This window comes from Venturia canescens, chromosome 6 (assembly GCF_019457755.1).
Source record: "Venturia canescens isolate UGA chromosome 6, ASM1945775v1, whole genome shotgun sequence".
NCBI lineage: Eukaryota > Metazoa > Arthropoda > Insecta > Hymenoptera > Ichneumonidae > Venturia > Venturia canescens.
Genome location: NC_057426.1, coordinates 10,030,114 through 10,050,313, shown reverse-complemented (window position 1 = coordinate 10,050,313; position 20,200 = coordinate 10,030,114). Strand labels below are relative to the sequence as shown.

At 41.0% G+C, this 20,200-nt stretch overlaps 1 protein-coding gene across 12 annotated transcripts in view; it reads left to right on the top strand.

The window, feature by feature from the left end:
* unc-13 overlaps window positions 1-20,200 on the top strand; it is a 271,226-nt gene that overhangs the window by 186,691 nt on the left and 64,335 nt on the right. For 10 of the 12 annotated variants that reach the window (XM_043422137.1, XM_043422138.1, XM_043422135.1 and 7 more), the window contains exon 2: window positions 6,713-12,916. The exons of the other annotated variants lie outside the window; for them this stretch is intronic. In XM_043422137.1, the coding sequence (XP_043278072.1) occupies window positions 7,418-12,916 (5,499 nt within the window). In that variant the 5' untranslated portion in view covers window positions 6,713-7,417. The remainder of the gene's footprint in view (window positions 1-6,712; window positions 12,917-20,200) is intronic. 12 annotated transcript variants of the gene reach the window in all.

Genomic DNA, 20,200 nt, shown 5'->3' with positions numbered 1-20,200 from the left:
ATAAGCAGTAGCGAGGGTTGGAAAAAGGCTCTAATGCTTTTTATTTTTACGATGCATTTTCCATCATGAATGTGTAATGAGGCATTTTTACACGAAACTACTTAACTAAATGAAAATTCATGGTTGGATTCTCAAGGACGTAGGCTGAAAATGTTGGATGAAGAGTACCGATGCACGAGAGGCAAACGCGACGCTCAAATTTTCCCATCCGCCGTAAACGCGATGCTCCCATTTACGAACTCATTGAATAGACGTGTCATTGAACTTAATTACCTGACCTTTTCAACTTCCCCGTTCGCTCGTTTTTAAAACACGCATCTCCTTGTGTATTTACATGAAAATACGAATATGAATTTTTCTCATCTTACATTTCATGTTGTACCCACTGGACGTCAATGTATTTTTGAAGCTTCTAAACAATAAGAATGATGATTATGGCAGCATCGAAAATTCATTGAAAAATGTATCCACTACAGAGGGAAGTGAATAAATTAAGAGGCACCCTGATGAACGATCGGTCTGGAAGCGACGGTTCGCCACTCACATCGTTAATTCATGTTTAATTCATCGTAAAGCTTTGCTCGGGCGCAATGGATCAGTGGAAATTTCGAGTATACGTTGAGGAAAGGATATTATTTTAAGATACCACGATCAATATGGAAACCCAATTACTATATTTTGAAATTAGATGCAGGATCGATCGTCCATTCGTGGGTAGATGATAATTGGCATAATTGTCTCGATTCGTGGATATATAACTGCGTTGTATAATTGAGATTGTTTAGACAGCCTCTCCATTCTGTATCACGTACGCTCGTACCAAGTGTACTGAAGTAATGATCTTGCAAACGTGGATTGCTCGACGAGCCGAGCAACCCTAAACGCATAACGTTTCGTTTCGGTTAACTTAATTATAACGTGGACTTCACGTCCTGGTATAACCACAACGTACATCCATGAGAATATAAATTTACGTGGTTTAGGGCTGCGCTGATTTCGAACCACTCAAATAAGTTCTATAAAAATATCTATCGCAGATGCCAAGAAATTGTGTATTTCGATACGATTATCGTATTTGAAGTGAATTACATGAAGTTATTGAAGTAACGTTTACAGCCCAGGAACAACGTAAAGTCAATTCAGACTGGAATTAATCAATTCTGCTGATATATTTACCAAATTTAATGCAGAAGGTAGTTCGTACTTCCACGCTGATAGATCAGCAACTCACAGCTAATCAGCAAGAGCTATTTCGTAAAGTCATAACTTTTGTATCGGTCCACGAATGACATACGAAAGTTCATAACTTTACTATTAATATCAGCAAGCTTTGGTCATGAGTTCAACGAAATTTAAGGAATTAATAGTTGCTTCAGTCTGCAAAGACTTTTTCACAGGATAAAACCGAAGAACACCTGTGGATAAAAGGGTCATCGAGGTTCGTTCACCTCGGCCTCCGCGCCAACGTATTGGCATACACTGTGTAAGAGACTTGGGCCAAGATTCTCTTCAGTGTCTGGCTAATGAGAGACAAAAAAACGGAAAGGGAATAAGTTTCGACCCTTGGATTTTCTTAACCTTCTTTCCGAATCCCCTGAGAAAATCTTGGGCGGCTCAGCGAAACATCTCGTTTGAGAAATAATCCATTGAGTTTTATTCAGGTTTTCCGACAAAGTTCAAGTCATGGTTAAGCAATGTGTTCAATTAATTACCAGCTCAAGGGTTCAGGCAAGTTTTTCCCTTTCGAAAGGTATTATGTGGGAATAAAAATTGACGAAGGGTTAACGTCTTCTGAAAATTTCAAGGCGAGACGTGAGGCAATTTTTTACCGAGAGCAATGATGGAACGAGGTCGCGGATTAACGAGACGCTCCCCTTATTTACCTTGTACTACCAACAATGTGAGAAGCTTACATCGAAAAGGAAGAAAGCTCACATAACTTCGCAAGTTTAGTTACAAATGGTTAGCGTTGATGTGTGATAGCATCAAAATTACTTTAGAAGAACGAAAACAGGATCAACTGTCAAAAAGTTTCATGCCTTAATTATGGATGCATTCCATTTTAAGTGTTCACGAAAACATTAGCAAATTTTCCAGTTATCAACTAGTAATAATCAAAAAGTGGCGAAATAAGATTTACATTCTGCTTGAACGAAGTTTTATTCAAATTTACATCAATTTTTTGGAGAACTACAACCCCGATAGCATCGACATTTTATAATGGTATCGAATAAAATGATTGCAACAAAAATCGAGCGTTCGTTCTTACCAGGAATTACTGTTAATTCTATCTTGTACGTGTCAAATGGCCTCCGCAGGGAAAATGAAAAAAATCGCCTGAGCTGTCGCATACGCCAGCTCCAACACAAGAAGAGTAAAAAGGTTCACATAAATAACGATCACGTATGTCCAAAGGGAAGTAAAAGTATTGCTGTTCAGTGTGTGAATGTGTGTATATCCAGGTTATTGCTGCGTCATGACCAATTTCGCAAGCTCCATACTTGGTCTCTCTTTATCTTTTTCCAACATCTTTCTCTCCCTCACGAATCATAGTTAAGGTAGCTCTCATCGTCCTTGGAGCTTTATCTTTGTCTGGAGCTTTTTGCCTGTGAACCGAGCCTGTTCATTGTACCGAGATCAAAGGGTCACTTACAGTTAATCTTTGTCAAAGTGTACCCGGCTACTCTATCGATTCTATTGAATTGCCCTTCGGTTCTGGATATTTCGAGCTTTGACAACGGAGGAATTGGAAAATTATTGCCAATTACCAATTGTAACAGCTTTGTTATGTGAAAAAATAACCTTCGTATCACAAATACATATTTTCCCCAATTTTTATGTTCCTCGGCCGCAATTTTCGTCCGACGCATGGGTACAGAATCGATAAAATCTTCCCTTCTGTTCCTCCACCCCAGCTTATATAGCACATTTTACCTGGAAATTCCCACTGGTCGTTCCTCATTAGAAGATACAAAAGTATAGGGATGTCTAGCCAAATAAAAAGCCCGAATGAAGGAACGAATTTAAAAAGAACTAAAAAGCGGTGAGAGGAAGAAAAATATGAAGGAAAAATGTACGTGAGGAGAAAACTGCTCACATTTCTCGGGTGTAACGAGGTAAAGCCTTTTCGCCTGACTTGTTAAAGTTGCACCGACACGTGTTCTTGTTGACAATGCGGAAGAAATATTTCTCGATGAAGCATGGAGGAAAGGAGAGAGTGAAAAAGAAGGCCGAGTTTTTCCATAAATTTTTAGGATTTCGATCATTTTTCATTCATTCAAAACTGGTAAGATCTTATTTTTTCAATGCAACCTAAAGAATACTTGATTGAAAAGGAGGTAATCGAATAAATGATCTAGTTTTCAAGGCCAATGAAGCAAGGTTCACATCCAGCAAGAAACATTGAATTATAGAGGTTCACTGAGAAATTAATAATTAAAATTTATGATTGTTCTAAGATGCCAACTTCCTCTTACTCTTACTCGTTTTCAGTGGTAACGTAGGCGTATGAACTAAGTTACTCGCTCGAGGAAGCTCCCCGGGAGTTAGGAAACAATAATTCTTCTTACTTCTTCCCGTCCCTCGTGCACAGGCTTGGAATTCGTAAGAATAATTTCATGGCATAACTGGTCTTCTTCAACTTACGTGGGACATTGTTTCCCCTGCTTCTTAATTACATGCAAATTCGTTTTGATAGTTTTGGCGCCTCACCATTTTCCTCAGTTCTTTAGGCTAATTATAGTACAAAAAAGATGGCGTTGCAGTCGAAGAATTGAAAGAAAAGGGTGAAAATACAAAACATAAATTGCACAAAAAACGGTGGATAAGCTTTTGTGTTCGTATACCAGAGCTTTAAGTCATTAAAACCTACAGATTTTTCTTGTTGTTTCTTTCTTATTTGTGTGTCGACTTCGTGTGTTTTTTTCATGGCCGATATTTGGTGCCTCCCTCAGCACGAGTCTTTTGTCTGACTATGAACGAACTCTTTATACTTGGCTGGTTTCATGCGTGAATGTCGAGACCCTTGTGTCCCATGGCCCCTCTCCATTCTCTGCACTCTCAATATATCTTTCCCTTTTTCTCATATCTTTCATACATCTACAACTTTAATCCCTCCTCCCCTTATTTCTATTCGCTCGTCGCGCTCCGCTCAAACGTGAAAAGTAATAGTACTGGAAAACTCTTGAAATTGTGAGAGCAAGCAAGACCGTGCTACGGGACGGAGAGAATTGCACGGTGTGGGCTTCTCTCTGAGCTCGATCGAACACCGACGGAACAATGGCCCCGACTACCTCGTTTCCGCAAGCTTGCTCGACTGGTCAGCTACTCCACAAAAATTCAAGACCACTACTCCAAGATTTTTTCAAACTTCTCCGCCCCGTAATAATCATTTTGCACGAAGTTTTTCAAACCCCAGGAATTTTAATTCCGCATACTTAAATTTTTTATTTATTTTTCGTTTATGCAAGATTTTAACTGGACAACTTTTGTCGATGGAAGTAAAAAAATTCATTGCATTTGCCTTCATTCTGGAGGCCGCATAGTTTTTTCAATGTATACTATCAGAGCGGTTATCCGATCCTTCGTCAGTGAAATTCCACTGAAGTAAACGATACTTCAAACTTGAACACTTTATAAAGTTGGCCCCACTGCAGAATTTATTTCGGCAGTAAAATTTCGAGTACTCTTGAAGAAAATAGCACACGCCATTTCAATCGTTTTGAATTACCTGGAATTTCAACTACTAAAGTGTAGCTAACGTAGGGAAGGGCATGATTCGTTCTCCCGCAGTCCTTAATACTTTTTGGAGTTCGTTCTCTTCTTTTTCGATAATCGATTTTGCTACACCGAGCCAATTCCAACTGCTCGGAGGAACAGCATCCCGTAATAGTTCATCCCGACATGCACATGACATGGCCATCGAACATCGGACAAGAGAACCGATGATTTTTCGAGAAGAATAACTGTTATTTATGTATAAATATAAATGGTAAAATTGGATGATTATAAGTTTGTTACAGTCATTGATATTGCGAGAATAATCGTAACTGAATAAGCACTCTTGGAATGAATTGAACTCCTGAAAATCTCTGCTGAAAAATAAGCAAGTTAAGCAAGAAGATCAGAGGCAAGAAAATTATTTATATGAAAGTTGCAACAAGAATAAAAAATATAAGAAAAATCCATGCCTTGGTCGGTGAGAACGGAAGAATATAAAGAATTGGAACTGGAACAAGCTTTATAATGCGCATCGCCAGGCATGAAGTGAGCTCTGTGAGCGGTTATAGTACCACCTGGGGACTCGTCGCTTCTGACGACTGAAATTATACGGGAATTGTCTGAATACCTTTATGCATCTATACAGAAACATTCCAGTTGTTACCTCGCTTGGTCCTTGAGGAACAAAGTAATCGACTGTAAAGTCCGTAATTGTTTTACGTTGTGTCAATATAAAGTTTGACAAACGTAGAAAGAAACCAGGAATAATTCATAAAGGAACAAATTGTAATTAAGGAAAATTTGTGATGATGCGGACAAAAATTTCGTTGGAAAATGAGTTGTTGTGAATATTTCTTCAAACCAAACACCCAAAATAATTCCATTTCAAAACAATCATTTTCAACAGAAGATCGATCTTATTTGCTACATCGTGCCACAAGTACATGGGAACGTGTCTGACTTGTGACAATAGCTAGGGTCAATAATTACTTGCAAGCAACATCTCGAGCAGCATCCCTTCAACCAGATACCATTTCAGCTCCCAACTATGACGTCCATAGATATGTCAGTCCGATGAAGAGCAAGAGAGAGAGAGAGAGAGAGAGAGAGAGAGAGAGAGAGAGAGAGAGAACGACCGAGAACTGTATGCGGCAGTGGTATCTAGAACGAACGTTCTCCTCATCTTACAATCGATCTACGACCTCCCGTTTCAAGAACCTCGCACGAGACCCCAACTCCTACTCAGAAGTCTTGGCGCATTGTTGGACGGCTCTTCAGGTGTCTCGAGTCCGGCGAGATCTTACGATTAGTTCGACGTATGCTTGTGCAATCGAGTCTATACGTACATATTATATACACGTCGATGAGACGACAAAAGCAGAAGCGGGACGCCACCGCTTGGCACTAATTTCCAACGAAACTCGTGCACTCAGTACCGAGCGCATCTAGAAACGTTTCAGTGTTCATATCCAACTATTGAGAAAAAGCATAAAGGCGTGGACCAAAATTTTCCGCAATTTCGCATCAACTGAGCGAATTTCTCCGATGCATAGAAATTATTCATGCTAGAAACAGTTTTATTTATAAAGCAATGAACTTTTGTTATTATCGGTCAACTTTCACGTTGACCTGGCTATAATTGACAACTTGATTGCTTTTTACGTAAAATGAATGTTGTTCTCGGGCATGATGATTGTCTGATACTTTAAATATTTATCTATTTATCCTACTCAATGTAACACTCTTTCGATCCCAATTCAGAAAATAGTATTTTTCTCTCGTGGCTTCAGGTAAGATTTGCGTGGAAATTCAATTTTCTTTCAAGACTTTCAGAACGTCTTGTTGGTATTGAAAATAGACTGGAATATACTATTGCAAAAGAATACAGCAATGGAAACTGTTCGGCGCCCAAACATGTGATTCTAATATTTTCCGTCAATCTCCCAAATCCTTGCTTCCTACTAAAGAAAGAATATCTTTGACCTGTTTGCAGATAGCGAAAGCAGCGTGATCACCAAGCTATGGATTAAAAGTGAATTTAAAATTGTCGTTATACCAGTTGTATTTTACTGCAGTGCGTCAGACTGAGTCGAGATTGCCGAACGTACTAGTGAGAGTGCCTAATGAATAAATTAGCTGGACTGAAGTATCGAAAATTGGACTGGAAAGTGCTTTTAAAGTGTTGAGAGAGGACAAACGGCTGAAAGTCATCACCGAAACAACGTTACACGGATCAACGAGCAGTGTGGAAAATGTGAAAAAGGCAGGAAATGGGATCCTGTCAGATGAAAGATATCTTCAGCAACGGATCAAAAAGCGTCATGGGTTTTCGGTGTGATTTAGACTCAGAAGATCCAGCCGCCGATGACAGAATCGAGAGGACATCGGTGCTGGATACGAAGACAAAATTCATGTTCCTTCTCGGGCCACAAGGTCAAGTGTGATTCCACTGCAACATCTTTTTCACCATTGAGATTTCATTAATCATCGGAACAGAGTGTACTGAAATTCTGTACCAACATGGAGAGCTTGAGGATAGCTGACTGCAACGGCAACAACAGAAACATAACCGTTCCACTCTCAGGGTTTTTGAAATATTAATTACTCTGAGAACACGAGAGAGGAAGACTTGAGCATACTTAGTAGGTGAAACGAAAACAGTATAAAAATAAAATCGAAGGTACAATTGAAAACAGGAATGATGGACGGAACAAAAATGAACGGACCGGCGCCTGCGGGAAGTCCAGGAGCTGAAACTACTGCAGTACCAAATTACGGGCTCACCGGTGACGGTAATGTCGACTACATTATAAGCGATTACATGGAACGATTGGGCACGCGTTTGAATATTCTCGAGACTGAATTGAAGTATGCTTGGCGAGCGTTGGATCTCTTGAGCCAGGAATACATTAAAATGTGGGAGAGACTAGAGAAGCTCGAAGGTCTGTTATACGAGCAACAGACGGTAATCAGCCAGTTGATCGAATTTTACACGGGTGGTGGTGGTCCAGGTAGTTCCGGTGGTGGTGGCGGTGGTAATGGTAGTGTTGGCAGCCAACACGAAGGAGTAAACGTTATGGAAAGCAGTTTAGCGGTGCAACAGAGTTCGGTTGGTGAGCTGGATGCAATTGCCAAAAGTCTTGGTGCTGCAATAGGAGTCGAAGAAACCAGTGTTCTGCGAGAAAAACTGGCACAGCAGGAACTAGTAAGAATGCACGGATTAACACAAGATAGTAGTGCTGCAGCCGCGGCTGTAACTGATATGCATCGAAACGTTAGGAGCCTTGAAGCCCTTGAAACCTTAGAAGAAGAATCCAATATACCCGACGAAGCTTTCTACCGGAGTCTGAACAATGCATATCGCGAAGATCTTATATGTGGAGAAACATCCAGGCCAACCTCTCAACTTGGCATGATATGGGAAGAGGCCGAAGATGTCGAGGATTCGAATGGGAAAAAAGAGATCGAGAGTAATGGTAGCGTTTTCGAGAAAACCTCAATAAAGGATAAGGATATCGAAAGATCTCCGAGTCAACAGCAACAGCAACAACAACAAACAGAAAAAGAAATGAAGCAAGATCTCAATGAAAAAGAGGAAAAAGAACACATAGACGAGGATGAGGATGAAGGAGAAGTTTTCAGCGCTGCAGATTACAAGAGCTATCGTGGCAATACACCGTGTGTGAGTGAGCAGGATCTCGCTCAGCTTTCCAGACTCAGCTCCCTGGACCAAGTGGCACTTGAGAAACTTCACGAGCTTGACCGGTTGACGTGTAAATTACAGAAAGATTCCCAGGATCTTATCGAATTACAAACAAGGCTCATGGAATCCCCGAAACGTCAATATACTACGGAAGCTGAAGCCAAACTCGCTGAGGAAGCGAGCTGCATAGACGAACAATTGAGAAAGATATATGCCGAAACGGATGTCGATAATTGGACGTACTCGAAGAGTCCAGGCTCCACCGGTAGGTCAATTTCACGAGTTAGTACCGACAGTGGCTTAGCCACAGATGGTGATTTCACGGCTCGTTCAATTTCACCTCGACTTAGCTCAACACCTAAGAGTCATCTTGACTCGATTTCCTCTACGTATACTCCACCGCGGCTCGATTATACAACAACGCTCTTGGAAAAGAGCCCTGATCCTGTTATTCAACTTCCCATTGACGTTGGTAATTTTGCTAAAGGATATGCGGAAAACAAAGAGCTCACAGATCTTATGGTCGAAAGTTTCGTAGCTGTGACGTGCGCCTCACCGACGATATATAATACAACAACGGAAAAAGTACCATCCCCAACGTTATCGGCGAGCAGTGTTCACAGCGTTCATAGTGTCCACAGCGTGCAAAGTTTGAGAACTCGGCGCGATGGATATTTTGGAAGTGCTGCGCGATTAAATTTTGAATTTCCCGAGAGCAGAACACCGCCCAGTCCATCGCCGAGTTCGCCACCACCTCCGGCACCGCGAGACTCGACAGATGCCTTCCTGATGCCTACCGCCGAACAAAGGGAGTCTGAAGCGAAGCGCGCTCAGAGTCCAAGCTTCCTGAAAAATTCCGAAAAAATTGCAGTCCTTGAACAGGGCAGATTAAGTCCTCATTCGCCGAAATCACCGAGAATCTCACCAAAACATGTGGTAAAACCTTCCAACGCAAATATAGTGGCGGCAAAATCAGACTCCGGTCTTTCGTCCATGAGTGGCTGGAGCAGCTTGGAAAAGTCGCCCGGTTCGCCCAAGAATTCAATAACTAAAATGCTCACTTCGTTTTCAATGGATCACGCAAGATCCGCTCTTATGTCGAGTGCACAACCTATGAGAACGGCAAGTCCGATTCCTCCACTTCCAGAAACTGTCACTACGACGAGCACCGGTGCACCGATTATGACACAAGAGCCCCTTTACGATACACCTGAAGGACGAGATGCGTTTGGTAATTTATCGACAGCGGTAACGAGCCACTCGTACGCCACGACAGCGAATCATATCCCGCCCTTTACTCCCTTCAAGTCGCCGGCTTCCAAAGAGGATTACAACTTCGTACCACCACCCGCACCCACGGGTGCCACATGTCAAAGTCCGAAGAAACGCACTCGTCAACAAAGTCTACAGCATACTTATGATGTCGTTCCACCAGGCACTATGGATTTTTTGTATCGGCCGGATCAACCAGCGATTTATTCAGTTGCTGGTAGTAATCGTCAACACGTCATCACAAGTGTATACACCAGCGGTTCAGGCTCGTATGGCTTTAGGTCTGAATTTCAGCCGGAATCAACCGATCAATATGCCAATTATCAAGAAGCCTACAACGCCTTACAGTATGCAGAAGCTACTATGTCGTCCCATTTCGCACGTAGTGGCAAGAAACCGTCAAGAGCGATGTCCTACGGCGAAGGTATGACGAACCATGAAGGTTATAAAAATGCAATGTACCGCACGATGTTCCCAACTGGAAACATCACCGACGCACTATCGTATTATCCAACGAGCGCGAATCTTCCACGTCCGGAAGCGAATGAGAATTCATCATGGTTAAGTTCGATGGAAGGGCAAATACCTCATGATTCAACGTCTTCGAGCATAAGATCTCTTACCTCTGATGGGAGTTACGCACAAAGCCCCTACACGGACAGAAGGTACCCCCAGCCACCAGCCTATCAAAGCCATCAGTATCATCATGCCTATTCGTCACAAAATTATCAGCAACAGTATCAACCATATAGTCAACGCGTGGGGAGTTCCGAGAGTGCACAATTGACCGACGGTTACCAGAGACAGTGGCAAAGAGAACATCAATATACCCAGGATCAGGAATCCAGTCGACCAGCAAGTGCGCAGTCACAAAATCAACAGACAAATTACTATGATGCTTCGAGTGTTATAGTTTCTCAATCTGGTTACATCAGTATATCGGCCGATATTAAAGACCACGAGGAGGTTAAAATGACAAAGAAAGTAAGAAGAGGAGCGTCTTTGAAAAACGCAATGAGTTCCATGAGTAACTGGTTGCCCGATCTTCATCTAACGAAAAGACACAGAAGCCAATCTTTGCCTGGAGGAGTAAGAAGAGAAGATTTGGATGTGCCCCCAGGTACCGCTGTTCCGCAACAAAGATCCGCTGTAGAGGTGGCAAGAGGTCGAGGGCGACCACAGACCGCCAGAAAGAAGAAGAAGCACACTTTGGTCTCAACGGTGTCTGGTATTTTGCAAAAAGCCAAACGACGGAGTCATCACTCACAATCTCTCTCGGATCCGGAACAATCGGAGACCGAGTGGAGTAGTGGACGTCAGAGTGGTCTTTCGGAGGACGAAGATAGTGTAATGTCTGACGTTAATCAGGAGCCACCTTTCTTCGCTAAAGTGCGAACAAGTACCAAAAGAAAACCACCACAACAGCAGCAAGCTATACAGTCACCGCAGCAACAACAGCAGCAAGCGAGTATCCAGCAGCAGAAAGATTACTTGCAACAACAGCAGCAGCATTTGCAGCAACAACAACAAATGCTTCAACAACAGATTCAACAGCATCAAGAACAACTCCAGCAACAAGTGGCTCAAGATAATTGGACGAAAGACAGAGATCAGAGGAAGGCCGAAGGTAGCGAGCACGAGCTTTCGGATAATGTGGGCGGCGCAGAGGAAGAAGCTTCAGGCAAAAGCACAGGTTCAGGATCCGGTGGCTCAACCTCTATGTTTCCAACGGTAGGCGATATCAAGCGATCGACCGGCAGCTCGGACGAAGCGCCTAACGAAAAAGCGCCAAAACTACCGAGCGTCGCTCTCATGGGTGGTGCAAGTATGGAGTTTGCGGTATCGCGAGCACTGGGAAAGTATCGGCAGCGACAGTCTTCCACGGTATCCGATGACCAGGCGATGAACGAAGACAGTAGCACTGACAGAAAGTCCGAGGACGATCAACCCAGCAAGGAGCCCAGTCAAGAGTTTCCTGAAGACACACTGTCAGAAAAAGGCGAGCGAACAGGTAGTTCGAAACCCCCAGAATTGGTAACGAGTATATCCGAGGAAGCACCGGCTTCGGAAGGTAGTCCATCGGCCTCGAGTATCAGAGGTCACACACAAAGTGGTTCAAGGTTTTTACCGAGGCATCAACAGTCCCTTGAGATCCCCTGGGGTGGATCGAGAAGCGGAGAAGGTGACGAAGACAACCGAAGTACACATTCGTACAGGAGTACATCCAGAGTGTCATCGAGACGTCAGAGCACAGAAGATTCTATAGATTCCGAGGATGAGTGGTACTGTTATGAACTGCGGAAGTTACAAGAACTGGAAAGGCAGTCAGAAGTTGAACCAGAAATGAATGAAGTATTGGCTGAAGAGCCCGAAGGGACAGAACCTTATCAACCGGACGAGGATGTGAAAGAGAGAATGTCATTCGTGTTGAGGGAACTCCGGTTGAAAGCGAAACCTAAAGACGAGGATCTTAAGAGAGAAATACGAAGAGAGGAAGTGCCACGAGGAGCAAGGATTAACGGAAATGTAACGATGCCGAAAGAGCGTCGTTATCCTGACCACGAAGCGCAACTCGCGGGTAGACCTATACCAAAAATGAAGAACGCCGAAACGGTAGAAGCAGTTTTTGCGAGGGTAACGGATTATCATACCTGGGCTCACGAGGAAGAAGTAAAAAAAGAAGAAAAAAATCTCAAAGTTATCACAATGGAGGAGGGATCTTCAGGAGAAACATCGGGACCGGACAGCCCCGTTCACTCAATGGACGAGTTGGAAGAAGATGAGATGTTGCACAAGGATCTCGAGGAAGAGCAATCCCGAAGAAGCTCCGCTGGTTCTACTCTGCGTCACGGAGACAGACTACTTCAGGGTTCGGATTCACTCTCACGCGAAGGTAGCGTAAGTGTACCACCTAGCGAGGTCTCAGTCAGCATCCCCGGAGCCTGGGATTCCGAGAGCACTGTCCTTGAAGGCGAACGCGAGGGTGCCGGAAGTGCAGAAACCGGAACAACTGCGACGTTGAGTCTTCCGAAGATTAAAATCGACTCTTCGTCATGTGGCAGTTCGGACACGACACTCAAAGAAGGTCAAGTCAGCCCAGGACCCCCAGGATCCAAATGGAAACTTCTCAAAGCTCTTAAGGAGAGAAAAGCCGAAGAAAAACTCAAAGAAGTGGAAGATGCAACGCCCAAGGAAACGACGATTCCTCCGCCACCTGCGGCAGTGAGTATAATGATCAAGTGAGGACACGAAAACCTCTGTAAAGTGTATTCGAAATTCGGGGGATGGAGAAAGTTTTAATGTCTCGTTAAACCAATTTTTCCCGTCAATTCAAATTCGTATTTTTATCATTTTTTTTCCAATCGTCAACGTAACTCTCAAAAATTTTGAAAAAGCCAGCGAATTGATTAGAAGAAAATGTTGAGTTTAGAAAATCCTTCTCAAATGTACACACTTTGCTAAATGTTTTTTTGCCAATCATCGACGAATTTCAATATCCATCTCACGTAAATCAGACAGATAATCCCCTGAACATCGAATACACTATACGCACTAGGTAAAAGAAGTTTGTAACAAGATAATGAACGGAACAAAGAAAACGAACCTTACCGAAGAAATAAATCGTAACCTTGCGTAAGACATGTATTATCGTATATAAGAACGGTTGCTATGTTATAGCAGGATATGACATATATTTGTCGAAATATGCCCCCAATGAAGTCAATAATGTACAAGAGCGTATGCGGTGAGGCTTCGCGGCGCGAACGTGAGAGTCTGACTTTGCTATCGTGCGTTATTTATTAAGAGAGATAATGTGGCGAGAGTCCGCTCGCACATTCACGCGTTATTTATCTGGCTCGGCCTCGCACTGACATTATATATACATATACATATTATATAAATATATATATTTCATGGTAATATACAGATATTATCATAAAATGCATAGCTTAAGAATAACTCATGAAGATTAAGGTATTAGTCAATTTTTAATTTATAAACAGGATAATGGATTTTTTGAGGGAATGATCCACCAGAAGATCCGAGTGTGCTGAGCTAATATTACAATGATGATGATGATGATTGAAGCGTATCACTATTGATCGTTCATCTTGAAAATATCAAGAATTATCGTATGTATGATATTTCCATGTGGTAGAGCGAAAAAACTCTACGTACACCTATGAATGATGGAAGAAAATTCACCGTTTGGAAAAACAAACAAAAGCCGCGAGCTTTCCTAACCGTCGAAAATAGAGCGGGTAGAAAATTAGCCCAATTCCTCGATGCCGTAAAAATCTAATTAACGCATCTCGGGAGAAAACTACACGGTGCTTAAAAATCTCATTGCGGCCGAGCTTTGAACTGACACTATGCTTGATGACTTTTCGGAACATAGAACGTGCCTGAGTTAATTACGGATTAATAGCTGGAAATGAAGACAGTGTCTGCGGCAATGCTGAAACAGATCTCGGCGGTGTTAGTTTGAATTGATATTTTTTATAACCCATTGACACGATAGGATGAATTTTTGATACCTTTTTTTTCTTTAACAATAACAGTAACTTTGAATGAAATCTGACTTTCTAGGACGACTTCGTATCCCACATTTTCACTGCCCTCATATTGGTAGAGATTGCAGGATATTTCAATAAATAATTCTTCACTAATTCTCTAAATAAACATACGTTTGGTTAAGAGAAAAAATGAAAAGTTGAAAAAAATTTGAGCCTTTTTAAAGCATAAAGTCACGAACATGAAACACGTGTATTTCCGTGTCAAGAGTGCACAGGAGCAGGATAACGCAGATAAATTGAGGAAAGACGATGAACGTATTCGCGTACCGTCAAAAGTGCCAGACACAGTATTTCTTCGCTAGGGGCGTTAACCACACGTCTTCCTTGTCTCTCGCTTCTATCCATGCGGTATCCGTTTATCCACAAAGATTTACCGGATGGGAAATGCCGGAAGCTTTTACAGTCTGCGATCTATATTGTTCCTGGAATTTTCACCGGAAATACAGGAGCGAGCTTGATGGGTTCATGTCTTACTGCGTAAAATCCGGTCTGAGTTGTTGGACATCTTCTTAAATTAATTGAACCCGAGGGCGATACTAGAAGCAACCTGTAACCGCAAATTAAGAGCTCAGAAAGACCAGTCTATTGCAGCTCTAACACGAAGAAGGTCGTACGTATGAGAAATTCTAACAGCGAATGGCCGGTTTTTCGATGAACATTTCTGCTCATTTCTTCTCATTCTGAACTCACTTTTTTACTAAATTTTCTCAAAGAAAAATTAAGTCATTGCACCGAGCCAATATTTTTCTTTCCAAATTTTCTATCGGGTTCTCTGCTTTCTATTGGATCAGTCCCAAGAAAGATCCGTCCAAAAATCTGACGAGTTTTCTCGACTTTTTTCTATCGTATGGCCCTCTTTCAAAGCAACAACTTGAAAAAGTTTAAATATTCTCGAAAGTAAAGTTATAAAAAGATTTTCCGAACACAGGCACGTTTATGAAAAATATTTTAAATTCCATGCGCATAAGTACAATATAAAAGGACGCGACAAATGCTCTTGGTCTGAAAAGTATACTATCAGTTCGCAGAAGCATAGCACACGCTGGGAAAATTACTCCAATTATCCCCGCTTATAGTCATAATTTCATCACGATTTTTCACGACCGGAATGATCACAGGCGTATGATGATTCCCCGCTGAATGCAAGTCTAATCCACTTTAATGTCATTACGCATGGTGGCTTAGAAATGAAGAGTCAAATATCGAACACAGAAATATGCATCGCACATCAGGACAATGACTAAGAAACAAAGAATTGTAATTTAACTGGTAGGAAAAAATGAGGTGTCGCCTTCGGTCAGTTCGATGAAGCTCGTACAGACATGCGTACACATGTTACACCCGACTGAACATTAAATAAAGAACCACGGGTAGAGAATGAATTTAATTAATGCTGGTCGAGAAATTACAAATTGAAGGACACAAGAACAACGAGACAAGGACGCAGAGTCAACTGAGTCAATAATAAATTATAAATTTAGCACAATAGTGTAGTTATCGTATACAGCTAGTATTTATAGTGGAAGAAATATGTTCACCAGCCTGAAGGAATTCTTTAATCATCAATAAATGCTGATAGATTGAAGGAAAAATATTCCCATAATATTCGTGCTCAGTATTAACGTAGACAATAGTGAAAAGCACACGCATAAGAAGCAGCATAAATAAATTCACTGGAAATATCGATAATATATATACTGATAAGAACTGATTCATTGACACGACCAAAAAACCGGATAAAGATAATCGAGGGCATATTTGCCTCATTGTTGATACAAGATTTTGTCTCCCATCATATACAAAAAGAAATACCTAACAAAAGACTTCCAAAGACTGTCCCACAGCACGAATTTTACTGCTAAAGAGTATTCTACGCTCAGCCGGAAATTCTGCTTGTACCAAGCCGAATTAAAGGGAATCAAGGACTTCCAAAGGTTTTGATTGAAGTTAAACACAAATATTAAATCTTCCGCAAGTCCAATGAAACAAAGTAATGAAGTTATTGCAACTTAAAAATACAGAGCACTTAATAGAAAAATAATGCACGAGGTGCATGAGAAACTATTTGTCATCGCTAATTACGGTGATTATAGCGCCGGCGTACGTGTTGCGATTATTATGCAAAACCCGCATATACGTATTCTCGGCGCTAATTGCCGGTTCACGAATATACAATTATCAATAAACGATACAGAGACATAACGAGCGCTGCGTTGAAGAAGGAGAACCATTAATAAAAATGAAAAACCCCAACTACATAAATGCTTCCGTATCTAAAGACTTGCAAGCTGTTAGAAACGTACTCTTAAACATACGCAGTTAATTAAAAAAAAAAAAAAAAAACCAATATATTAAACGTAATTACAAAAATAAACGGAACTACATAATGTGCTTTTGTCTTTGGTGTTGGATACGTGATACAAGGAACAGAGAATGGCAAAAGAGGAACGGAATCGTGGTTGCGATTGAAACGGCACGGGTCGACAGGCAGGCAATGCCATACAGCTTTTGTCTCTCCGTCTCTCTCGCTTTTTATTCAGTGTGAATTGAAAAAACGAATAAACGTCACAGAACGAAGAGCGGAAAAAATTAATTTTTGCTCGCGTATCACGTCTGGAAATTGTCAAAGGAATTGGGCAAAACGTTGGACCAACTAGAATGCAATCTTCACCCGTGTATTAAATTTTAAACCACCGCTCGTAAAGAAGCGACGAGTTTTCCGGGAGAATTGTTTTCAAACTGAAAATATGTGATTTTCCTTCAGGATGTATGTTTATTATTGTTTTTACCTATTCGGAACCGTAAACCGACATTACATACGCTTTACTATTTTCTAGCGCGAGGAAAAAGTCCTTTGGCGAAAGCTCTACTCATAATTTTTTTGCACTTTGACTCAACATCGTGACCTGGATGCGAAGACTTGTAGATGAGATGTGGTAGTCGATTCCATAAGGTATTAAAAAAGTATGCAGATTTACGCATCACGTGTTCGTTCACAACGAAAAAGTGTTAGAAAGAAAATTATGTTTCAATTGATTTAAATACTTTTTACCACGCGAATCCTCCACTTGACAATGTTTCCGTAATTGAGTGTTAAATTATGCGAAAATATATAGCAGAAAACAAGTGTCAGTATATTTTAAAGTTTTATTCCTCGATCGATGAAGATTCATTTTTATGATATCCTAGTTTTTCAAACTTCTTCATCAAAGCATGCTGATTGATCAATTTTCTTGAACCCACTTATCGTGCGAGGAATATTTGCCGCCCTACGTTGTTCTGTTTGATGAATAAAGACGATGCCTTCCTAGCGTTCCATTATCAAGCCCCAATATTATTATTCATGAGATTCAAAATCCTTGGGTTGACCTACGTGCTCACGCGAAGAGGAATAACTATACGCTCCGAGGATGAGCACACAATCAGCGAGGTTCCTCTCCTTCCCTCTGTTATTGATATTCCAATAACCAAAACTCATAAGAGTCTCGGCATGTGCCATCAATCGATGAAAACATAGGAAAATTATTTTTTTCATTAAAGTCGTTTTTTCAAAGTCATATTTTTGACTATGAATGTGGATACCAGGCTTTGTAGAAATTTTCCGTATCCAATCGGCTTTCTTTCGATTTCAATTTCGGTGAAAGTGCCGAAAAAGGGCATTTTTATCATGAATCTGCAAAAACTTTCTGATATGTTGCAAAAACTTTCTGATATGACAACAGTATATTTTTCGATTGAAAAATGATGATAGTACTAGGAAGGATAAAGTATTGCACAAAATATTCGGCAGGCAAAATCAAAAACTCGCAACGGGCGATGTTCTCTGTGCATGAAAAAACCGTAGATAAAAACCTTCTCGAAAATAGTTTCGTTTTATTGGAAGATAAAAAAACAAAAAGCCATGCTAATACTGGAGTATGCTCTCGATCGAACTCACATAGTCAGAGGTTGTTGAACTTGGACGTCACAATTGTTTAAATTTGCTCCGAACGCCTGTACGAATTGAGCGAGGTTGTTCCTACTCAGCTTCTTGAAGTCAGTGGATTTTTTTCTTGAATCACACTTGACGTCGTCCCAGGTCACGATGACATCGAGTGAAAACAATATGAGTTCCAGCATACCGAATAAACAAGTTCACTCTTCGTTGATAATTATGAACGTAATAGTTGGTGGATGATCATTCGATTCATAAAATTATGATTTATTATTCATGAGCAAAAATATATCACAAACCCCAGCGGAATTCCACCAAAGTGATCCCTTTGAACCGCAGCTCTATTAAATCGCTATGAAACATTTTCAAAACGGATGAGCATGTCGTGATTTACAGTCGTGATTCGCAGAACCACGAGTGAACTGGTGGGGTGCTGGAGGCGCGAATGCAGGCACTCGAAGTTCCCGGCTTTCGGAATTTTTCAACGAAAGAAAACGTTGATTTGATCTCGTGAGACTTCCTCCGTGATTTTGCATAAATAAATTTAAATTAGATCATTTCGACTGGTGGGTTAGGTTGGTTCAAGGACAGTTTATTGTGTCCTTGCTGATCATAAATCACGAGTTTGCATTTCGGCTAAAAGGTTTTGCTCGTTGAAGAGTTTAGAGGCAAGGCCACTCGATCGGAAGCGAATTGACACACAAATTGACGTACTCACACTGAACAAAAGAAAGCGAGAGAGAAAAAGACAAAAGTATTGGAAAATGCACTTATTAGGTAAAAGAAGGAACGAGATGAAGGAGAACGAAGGAAAGAAGGGTAACACAAGACCAACCAAAACCATTTCTCACTTTTATATGAACCAGTTCTTGCGCCTAACGACGAATTTTTTATTACCATTATTATCGTCATTATATTATTTCGATGGATTGTAAGAGAACGCGTCGATTACTGATCTTAATGATCGTTAGTGATTATAATTAACGACCTAACCTAAATAACCAGTAGCCTGTAACGATATATAAGGTATATTCAAAATTTGTGCAGGGAAAATGGTCGAATGAGGATGGATGTCGATAAAAATAATCCTGAGATTAGCTTTAATATCAATCTCAAAGAGAATTGTCGCCAAAAGGAGAAAGGCGTCAAGAGAAACAAAGCGGTCCGTACAAAAGAGTTCGTTTGGGATACGCTCGTATAGACAGCTATTTTATCGACGTGTCGATGGGTCATTCACCCCGAACGGCGAGAAAAAACATCCTCCTTTCCCCTTTTCGATTCAATTATCATACATTCACTCACCCACACACACCCGCGTAAACGTCAGTGCACCTTCGAATTTCACCGTTCATACGAATCTCATGGCAAATACATATAGGAGAAAATACTAGAAAATATATCATGTACGAGGAGGTAGTGACTAAAAACTATACATTCGCAGATTTTGTCAGTCATGCAACAAAATATACACACGTATTCCATACCCGGTAGTCTGTGTCAATTAAAATAAAAATGATATAAGCATTATATATATGTATACATGAAGCGATACGTTCATGTATACATGTATATATGTGTACCTTCATTTTGTGGTCTGGTTGTTGCCGGGCAAAATGATAGTGATAATGAAAACATTCGTGATAAACTGATATAGCATTTCGGTATGTTTGGATAGGGAAACGAAAACCAATATGGAAGATCGAAAATCATGACTCTCTTTATCGCTCGTGTAATATCTGACCTCGTTCCATAGAGAGGAATCGTGCAACGGGCGAATATACATCATGGAAAAGGCTAATCTTTAAAAGACAAAAGGATGAAACGTCCCTGTGAGTTTTGGGCCCCGCACGTTTACTGAAGATAACAAAACATTGCTCGATGAGACAAATCTTTTATTTCCAGCTCGTTTGGCTTCTTTTACAATTAGTGTAAACAATGCCAAATAATAAATGACATAAAGCATCAATAAGTCTGGTATAGAAATTCTGAATGGGA